The 9980-nt window shown below is 45.5% G+C and overlaps 1 protein-coding gene across 1 annotated transcript in view; it reads right to left on the minus strand.

Moving 5' to 3' along the window:
- Positions 1-551: 551 nt before the first annotated feature.
- Maco1 (macoilin 1) overlaps positions 552-9980 on the minus strand; it is a 66657-nt gene continuing 57228 nt past the window's right edge. Inside the window, exons 11-13 of the mRNA XM_010634863.3 lie at positions 8671-8791; positions 7237-7411; positions 552-2390 (exon numbers count right to left, since the gene is read on the minus strand). Of these exons, the coding sequence (XP_010633165.1) occupies positions 2188-2390; positions 7237-7411; positions 8671-8791 (499 nt within the window). The 3' untranslated portion in view covers positions 552-2187. The remainder of the gene's footprint in view (positions 2391-7236; positions 7412-8670; positions 8792-9980) is intronic.

The following is a 9980-nucleotide window of genomic DNA, read 5'->3' on the forward strand; positions in this document are numbered from 1 at the left end:
CTCTAAAAATAAAGGAAGACGATGGAAGGGTTACCTTGAAGGTCAAGATCTGTAGCAGAGAGAAAGCCCAACTGGGTACTGGTCATTAAATAGCCAAAGGAAATTCTGGAAAATGGGAGAGTACGTATGGCAAAGAAGAAGACTTGCTCTCAAGATCGCCTTACCAATAACCCCCCAGCCCCATCCCTAACACTGTTTAGGAAAGTGGGGCTATACCAGAAAATAAGACAGCTTTGGCTCTAACCAGATGCCAGAGGAGGAGGAGGAGGTGGGGAGAGCGTGAATGAAAATAGATGTGGATTAAGTAAGAGTAGCCAGCAAACCAACTGCAGATCCTGGATGGGCATCTCCCAGACCGCATCTGCTCCCTGCCCAGCGGGCCCCGCTCCATGTGGGGGGCACTGCTACCTGATGGGGAGACAACAAGGTAGTGACCATCTCAGCCCCACTCAGGACGATCTACCTTGCTGTGTCCCTCTGAAGTTAAAAAGGCAGAAAACTAGTTTTATCAATAAGAAAATGTTTATTCTTTTGAACCCCACGGGGGGAAAAAAAAGAATGCAGCCAAGACCAATTATTTAACAAAAATAGTGTCCCAAAGGCAGCGAAATGGGGGAAACCTCAACACAAAGTCAGTGACAATTTTCCATGTTTTTGCACAAAGATGAAAAAAATCTGACAATTCTGAGTAACACTTTCATGGTGACAATTACACAGGATGATTCAAAAATGCAAATGGCAGCAACATGCACACCTGGCTAAAGCTAGTTTTTTGTAAAACTCCAAAATAAGATCTGTAATTAAAAGGATGATTCTTTTTAATACTGCTGTTTTACTGACTTGCTCGTCCTACTTAATTTCTTTTAAATGAAGACATACATGCCAATTAACAGGAAATTTTAGGACTATGTCCTTCCAGAACCCATGGCAAGGAAGCAAAACGAATCTATTGAGTTTAACTTTTCCTAATTTCCAAATACAATTTTGCTTTTTCCCTCTCTCCCAGTCCCTCCCCCCACCCTACCCTGATTCTTAAATACCTCCAAAAGTTCCCTGTGCAAACACTTTTCTACCAATGTATAATACACAGTTGAAACCAGTATCTTTGTGCAGTTTTGAGTTTTAAAGTCTTAAAAAAAAAAACCTGCTTGGCACAAGAGCTGAGGAAGAGTCAAACCTCCTTTTTTAAGTTGTCAGACAGATGATGATGAAAGGTGGAGAAAGCACAGTTAAATGAAATGAGGGGGGAGACCTGGACCGCAACTTTTATTAGCCACTGTTAGCGTCTCTCGGACATGAACACCACCCAGCTCCCTCCCCAAGGCGCCTGCTTGGGGGCAAGCACAGGACATCTGGTGTTTTCTATCAAAAGAAATAGAAGAGTGGTGTGGTGGTAAGAACAGCTCATCTTCCCACCAGTTTTACAGCAGGATCCACACTGAGCTCGATGCAGAGAGAAGATCAATGACTGAACGGGGGAAAACAGTTTAAAATATAAGTTTCCTCTTGAAATGTCTTTTCCCAAGGCACTGTGAAGAAGACTGCTGCTAGTAATTTTCTAGGACTGAACACAAGGACGGGATATAAATATTTCACACAATCCCTGTTACATTCTTACAGCTAGTCTCGTCACTTAAGTCTCTCCTCAGTTTAAAGGGTGCTCCTTGAATTGGTGTGGTCCTTGGAGGGGCAATAAATTTTTGCTTTCTGTAATATCAATAATCATCTTCTTTAATGCAGCTATAAAATCAAAGCTATTATTTAACCCTTTTACTCTAAAAACGTTTTCATTATCAACCCACATGAATCCAATGTACAGTTTTTGCTTGCTTATTTAAGAAGAAAACAAGATGTTGAAAAGCAAAAACTGTTTTTTTTTTTTCCTTCAAGAGGGAACTGTGTAAGAATACATAAAAGGCAAAATTGGCTACATGAAATCCAAGAATGGTTTTAATGTGTTGGCCAAGAAAAATAAACTGCAAAGTTCTGTGAGGTCTTCTAAAAAATTTACAAGAACAACTGATGGGCTGTTCTAATCAGACTTGGATGTTATCTCCCCCCCTTTAAAAATGACAACATATACAGTCCCACAAAATACAATATAAACTTTTTATCTCGACTGCCAGAGACGCTGCTTTGTGAGGCCTTTTGGTAAACCAAATGGTTGGGCAAACACACAGCTGGCCTTCATTTCTTCAGGGGCTGGTAGACAGAGGCATTGGGATCAAGTCCAGAGGGGCTGGTCTCCACAAATTTGGAAGAGTAGTGGGGGGAAACAGGGCTCAGGGGGCTGGTGGCAGCACTGTACGTTATGCTGGGCATGACGGCCATGACTTCGGCTATCTTCTGTTTTAGGTCCTTGATTTCCTGGTCTTTTTGAAGGATTTGTCCTGGAAGATCAAAGATTGCCATTAGTGAAGAGGGAGGGCTCATAAAACACGATTCCCTCTTGGGCTAACCTCTAAATGGATTCAATCCAGCGGGAACCACTCTAGGGTCAATGGTTTAGAAGGACAGGGCAACTTCCTGTCAGGGGCCGAGCAGTATTTTAAGTGTGTGGACCGTATTCTTTTATTATAGCTCCCCGTCAACCATGGAAAAAATATAAAGACCACCCTTACTCAGCCTGTGGCAGTACAAGAACAGGCAGCAGGCCAGACTGGACTCAAGCCACAGTTCCCCTTGGCTTAAGAGGTAAAAAGGGATTCTGATTACATAGGTGTGACTAGAGTGAAGAAGTCACCTTCCAGGAGCCACGTGTTGAAAGTGGTGATCACCTATGACAGCCTGAAAAAGGGTGCTGGTTGTGAACTAGTGCTCCAGCTGGAACTCTTTCCTATCTCTGAGTATCAGACCAAAAAATACAGAACTGAGGCCTGAGAATCAGTTACACTGGTTCTCTTACAGAAAACAGAAGATGCTCTGGAACGGCTTCCCTGGCAGGATCTCCAGATTGCTCACCCTGCCCCTCGGCACAATGCCTCACACTGACTGCCCCACTGGCAGTGGCTGGCCACAGCATTAGCCTACTTGACCTCCCAGCATACTCTCCCTCAACTGCACAAGAGCTTCATGACCCAAGCAGCTCCACTGCCTCAAGGGCCCTTCCCTTACCCTTCTGGGCTTCTTCTGCTCTCTGTTCCCCTCTGACACACTTTTTTCTTTTTTCTTTTGAGACAAAGCCCAGGCTGACCTCCAACTAGAAGCAATCCTCCTGCCTCAGCCTCCTAAGTGCTGGGATTACAGGCATCTGCTACCATGCCTGGCCTCTTCTAACTCCTGAGGGTGGTTTCTTCCTCAGCAGTTTCCCCTGACTTTCCTAAACTAATCATTTCCCCCAACTCTTAGATTCTTAACACACCTTGGACTTTCCTTTCTGTCCCTTGTTTTTTGTAACAATGCCAGTGATTAACACAGAAGGCTTCACAGGTGCCAGGTAATGTTCTAAGTGCTTACAGATAATAAATGCTTTCTCTCAACAACCCTAAGAGGTAGAAATTCTTAGCATCATCCATTTTACAGATGAAGAAACTGAGAGGATGAGTGAATTGCTCAAGGTACAAAGCAGAGACAGAGCCAGGTCTGACTCCATGTGGTTTGGCTACAGAGTCTGCACTCTTACCTACCGCATTCTTGTGCCTCTTCCAAATATTCCTTGGGTAATGATATGGGTCCATCATCTCCTTGCTGTACCCTGAAGGTCCATGAAGGCACAGACTGTGTCCCCACCCCCACCACTGCTATCCCTTTAGTGTCTAGTCCACAAGAGGCTACACAAGTTATGTGTCTTGTTCAAAATCATTTCATTATAGAGTCAGAGCACGACTCAAACCCGGGACCATTCTGTTTCAAAGCCCATGCAATTTCTATCATGCTACGTGGCTCCCTGTGTCTGAGAGGAAAGAACATTTAGGAGTTAAAAAAGAGGTTACAAGAAAGGACAGGACAGGAAAGGGAAAAGGAAAAGAAACGAATGAGGCTGCATGTGAGTGGCCTTTATTCTGAGACTGCTCATGGGTCCTATCAAAGATGACAGTCTATCTGGAATGTGAGAGCTGGGTGGCAGATATTTTAAAAGGAGGTAGTAGAGATGAAAGTCATTTTGTGACCAGAATGAATCAAACGATACAGAAAGGGAGAAAGCACCAAATGGTTTGATTTGAATTACAAAGTTAAGTTCTTATTAGTATATTCTGGCAGGACAGAGAAGGGAGGCCACGGGGAAGCAGCAGTGAAGAGCTGGGGAGAGGAACTGCTCCCTCTCTCCCTCCAGGTCCCCTAAGCCTCGAGTAAGCGTCAAACATCCCCCTCTCTTTAAACAAAATAAGTTTCAGATGAATAAAATACCTAAGGACGTATGACATAAGATCCATTGTACTTTTGCCCATGCAGACTTAAGTCTGATTTCTTTAATCAGGAACATGCAAACATTCCAGGAGCTCTGGAAAAGACCTTTCTTGCACCTGGGGATTCCTGGGTTTGCGCTGGGAGCCAAACTTCCTTTGGCTCCCAGACCAGGTGCTGCTTCACTGCAGGGGGAATATTTTTCAAGCATGCAAACCCAAGTAAGCAGGAATGAAGCACAGGGGTCACTACTCCTCAGGGAGCTGAGCCAGGCAGGCAGAAGGCCACTGTTGGGCTGAAGCTGAGCTTTAAAGCAGGATTCTCAGGAACCCTCTTGTTAAACGCCTTTCCCAGAGTCCACAGAAAGTGCACCTGATGGTCAATCCCTTTCTCTAGCTCAACCATCTGGGTCATCCAAGCCAGTCCCACAGATTGACTAACATCTTACAACCTCTAACCTTAACCCTTTGCCCCCACGGGGTTTGGCCTCTCTTGAGTTCCCACTGACTGATGAACACCTCTGAAGTGGGTATCTGGGAAGTAGCACAAATCAAAACATCCAACACCAAACTCATTTTCACTTCTCATACCCTAAAGCTGTTCTACTCTTCTTCCTTGGTTCCAGAAACTTGATGCTTCCTAATTTCTCAGGCACCTCCACGCTCCATAATTCACCTGTCTGGAACATGCCCTTGCCATCTTCGTCCCCTCTCAGACAGAAGAGCATAACAGCTTTCCAACTGGCCTTTCTACCTTCCATCTTATTTCTCAAATTCCTCTTTCACACTGCTACTGATGATTTCCAGAATAACGGCCAGAACATATCATCCCCTTCCTCTGAAAAATGTAGAGGATATGTTCTCTAGTATGGCTCCATTCATGATTCTCCTAACCTCGCGCTCTTCTCTTTAAGCCCTCAAGTCTGAGGCCGTTAGCCTGCTCACCTGGATATTCCCAGTACCTCAGTACCTTATTCCCTTGCTTACACTACTTCCTCATGTAACAGTGGTCTTCCCTGCCATTCTCTGCCCTCAGAATCATCCTCAAAGCCTACCTTACTTTCCTTTTTTGCACAAAGCTCTCCCTTACTGCTCCTTTGTCCTTTCTAGCCCTCTGGCCTTTACCTAACGGCAGCAGATCCTTTTGCCCAGCTTATCTTTGTGCAATTCTCAAAGTACAGTCAGGCTTCCACAGGATCTAAATTCCTTTCACAGTAATATTAAGCCATTGTCTTTTTTATGCTCATTCTGTAATGAGCATTAAGTAGAGTCACCTATGAACTGAGTGGAGCATGAAATCTCAGCAGAACGAATGTAGAAACAGAAGAGCATTAAGAGTATCTCCCCTTAAGCCAGAAATCAGAGATATTTTTTTCCATGTAAAACAATACCACTTTTCTGATTATATTTATTTTCGCTTTGGAGAATATAGTTGTTTTTCATAAAAATGTTATTTATGTTAACATGTAATATATTTTAAATGGATTAATAAGTAAATCCTTAAATTTAGTTTCTAGTAGGTAGATACTGAGAGATAAAATCCAGTTGAGCCCAGTATGTGACTGCTCTGTAAGCCCCTGTTGAAATATTCTTTTCTATCCATTTAGGTCAGTAGTAGTGGATTTTTAGAGACCGAGTTCCCAAACCGCAACCCCAAAACCCACATATTTATTGCGAAGTGCCAACACTGCATCAAACTTGAACACTGGGGTGTTAGTTTAGAGTAAACAGCTCGTACATTAGAAGAAAATCACAGTGAAAGAGCTCTGCGTGACACAAGAGCTCGCTGTGGAGCGTGTGCCATGGCTTTGCTACTGCGGCACTCAGCCAGCTGAAGGTCCCTGCAGCAGCCCATTAGGCAGCGAATCAGTTTCCTGCACAACATTCGGATCTGTTTTCATCTTCACACCACGCCTCTCTTCAGAAGCTTTCCACATCCCCTTATGTCACTCAAAGGCCCAAGTTCTTCCCATAGCCCACCATCCTTCAGAACCCGTGATGCCCCCACTTCTACCGTGGGGCTTTACACTTGCTGTCCCCTGCCACAGAAGTGTTTCCCTCCAGTTTACTCACACGGCTCACTCGCTCTCTCCACTCTCAGGTTCTGCTCAAGGGACCCCTACTAAGGGATCTTCTGTGACTGCCATGTGAAAAGAGCAGACAGACATGCACGCAGACACGCAGGCCCCCTCTGGGCCTCCTCTGGCCATCGGACACACTCCTTACTGGCTCACTCATCCTTTGTCCTCGCTGGGGCTCGTCCCTGAATCCTCAGACTTTCACGGCACCCAGCACACAGTAGGTCCTGATGAACATCTGCCCAGGGGCTGGCTTGCTCTCCAGACTCATTCCTGACTGCTCCAGCTGGGCAAAGCTGCTGCAGCTTGTTATGCACCAGGCTTGCCTCCCCTCTAAGCCCTTGGCCAGGCTTCTTGACCCTCACCCCTACCATGCTGCTTCTTCACCGGACCAACCACTTCTCACTGGTCGGGTCCCAGGTCTTCTAGGACACGGCCCTCTCCAACTCTCCAGACTGATTTGGTCCCTGCTTCTCTCTGTCCTCACAGGTTCCATGTACAGTGCTATACCACCAGCACCGTTTGATGATTCTGCAGTCCTCTTCTTCCTAAACAACATCGTGCTCCTTAAAAGTAGAAATGTACTCTTCTCTACACGCCCAGCACCTGACGTGCTTTTGTCTCAAAATATGTCTGCATCATGAATCAGTGTGCTGACTCCTTCATTTCAATGCTGGCGACTTACCAAGCTCCTTGGAGAAAAAATCAGAAATGCCCTCTGGTTCGGAGCTCTAGGGGGAAGCTGGCTCTCTTCAACCCTGTGCGTTCTTAGTCCCCCATCACCTGCCACTCCCCCACATCCCGCGCTCCCCTACCTTGGGCAATCTCAAGCTGTCGCTTTGCATCACCCAGTGCGGAGAACAGGTCCAGCTTGATTCTCGTCTCTGCGCTCAGGCTGTTCTCCAGGTGCTGTGTCTTGTCTTGCATGGCGGAGAGGGCTGACATTAACACCTCAGTGTCCTTTTCATTTTCCTTATACTTCCGAAGCTCCTACCAATATCAAGACAGCAATGCTACTAGGTAGTTTTGGTACTGATGTCTATAAATTAGCCTGAAATTACAAGTTAAATCCCACTCTTCATGACATAATCATTAGACCATAGAATTGTGGTACTTCATGGGTTTAGAACTCACTACATAAAACAAAACACCATTTCTTTTGTTTTTCTGCACTGAATCCTTTATCTGGATTTTTTTGGTTATTGTAGCAAGGATCAAACTTGGGACCTTGCGCCTGAGGCAGGTGGGGACACCACTGAACTAAATCCTGGGCCCTGGAGTTTCTTTTTGTGTGTTAGGAGATGAGCTTCTGATTTTTTTCCCATTACCCACTATTCCAGAGCCTTTCCCTGATTTATCCTCACCTTTTCTATCTATTTGAGGATATCTTTACTACACACTTCAGGCTATGTCTCTAGGATACACATTCTACACCACTAACTTGCCAGTAATTTTTTACCAGGCCCACACAATTCAAATTACTGTAACTTTATAATACCTAACATTATTTTTTAATCTCTTTCCCCCCTAGTACCAGGGATCAAACTCAGGACCTTGTGCTTATGAGGCAGGCACGGTGCCACTGAGCTAAATCCCAGGCCCTATATGACATTAATTTTAAAGCTCTCTCCCTCTCTCTCCCTCCCTCCCTCCCTCCCTCTCTCTCTCTCTCTCTCTCTCTTTTTTAACTGGGGATCAAACTTGGGAACTTGTGAGGCAGGCAGCAGTGCCACTTAGCTAAATCCCCAGCCTTATATGACATTAATTTTAAATGTCACTTTGAAGAGCTGATGCCGAATCTGTGGCTAAAGTACAAAGGCTAAAACATTGGCCATGATCATAACCCTGGCACATTTCCTCATACAGACAGCTCAGAACTAGTCTGCAGGGCTCAGAGCCACCCAGGGGAGTCAGTTCTTGCTAAGGGTTAGGGCTAAGGAGAGACATGTGTTTCAAAGGACATTAATCTGGCCATAACCTGGAAAAGTTACATGAATCTACAGTAAGCCAAACCCTGATGTAAGACAGTCAGGAGACTGCCAACATTTCTGACTTGTATCAGAATCTAGCTATAGCAAATTGGACTTGAAATGAGCTAGACAAGATTAGAGCCTCAAATCTTTTTGTCATATACAGATTTTTTGATGCAATGGAATTCAGTCTATATCAAAAGGTGCTATCTCTTCATGGTAGCAGAGTGCAAATCTAGGCTAAAAGAAATTTAAGGATGAAAGAATTTTCTCTATTACCTGAACTTTCAGCTCTAACTCTCTGATCTGGTCTTCTTTCACCTTCATGTCCATTGTGAGCTTTTTGCCCTCTGCTTCTAGTTCTCGGATTCGATTCCGTAAAGTTTCAGTGCACTCTCCCCTTTTGTAAAAGAAAAGAAATTTAACAGACTACAGGTTTATAGTTTTCCTTTTGTATCCAAGGGGAACTGGTTCCAAGGGGAACTGGTTCCAAGAGCCCCTGCAGACACCAAAATAGCATAATATTTGCACTATACACATCTTCCCATATATTCAAAGCCATTATGAGATTGCTTACAATACCTAACACAGGTGAGGGGTGGAGCAAGCTCCAGGCCGGGTCAGCTAAGTGACTGCCTCCCTCCCGCCTGCCTGCGAAGGCCAGCAAGGGGACCCGACGCTCACCTGCTAGCCTCTCAGCCTCCGGCGCAGCTGGGGACAGGCCTGCTGCTGTGCGGACGCGCCAGGCCAGGGAGGAAGGAGTGGTGGGCGGGGGAGCACAGGGAGACCCGACTCTGGTTGACTCCGGTAGCCACAGACAGGGCGCTCCCACCCCCGCAGCCCGTGCGAGAGCAGGCTGCTCAGAGGTGGCCCTGTGAGCTCCCGCCCCTGATCCCGGGCAGGCCTCCCCGCCCCCACCTTGGTCGACCCGGGTAAACTTTCCCCCGGAGCGCCCCCTGCCCGGCGACCCACTCAGGTCGCACAACTAAGTCCACACGTGGTGTCCGAGCTGCCCACACCCGGGGAGGAGGGCACCGAGGGCGGGCAGGCAGGCAGCGCGACCCTAAAAGCAAGTGCCCCCCCCATCTTTGGAGCAGGAAGAGCCAATTACCTGGAAATGTGGCTGCAGGGCATGGGGGAGAGGGGGAGGAGCATCAGTTTCAGACACTTGAAAATTTGACGGGACAGAAATTTTATCATCCAGGATTTTAACCTCTAATGAATGTAACCGAGATTACTTTTGTTGAGCAGCTCTTATGTTCCAAGGTGTGTTGGGGGGGGTCTTGTTTATGGGAAAACATGTTGGTTATTTCAAGTAAATATACTCCCAAAACAATGAAAGTGGTTGAAAAACTACTTAGTTAACACCTCTTTTTCAAAAGAGCAACAGTATTGCAGGCTCTCATGCATGTCCCCCCCCAATACAAATAATTCACTTTTTATTGTGCTACACATTCAAAGTTCATAGGGTTCATGAATAATCAGCTTCACTTATTTGTTTTTACTTAGAATCAGTTTCACTTTCTTTTCTAAATATAGTATATATTTGTAAAGGTTTAAGGTTAATCTTTTTTTTTTTTTTTTTTTTT

The sequence above is a fragment of the Fukomys damarensis genome, unplaced genomic scaffold, assembly GCF_012274545.1.
Source record: "Fukomys damarensis isolate Sample0158 unplaced genomic scaffold, DMR_v1.0_HiC HiC_scaffold_23, whole genome shotgun sequence".
In the NCBI taxonomy this organism is placed as follows: Eukaryota; Metazoa; Chordata; class Mammalia; order Rodentia; family Bathyergidae; genus Fukomys; species Fukomys damarensis.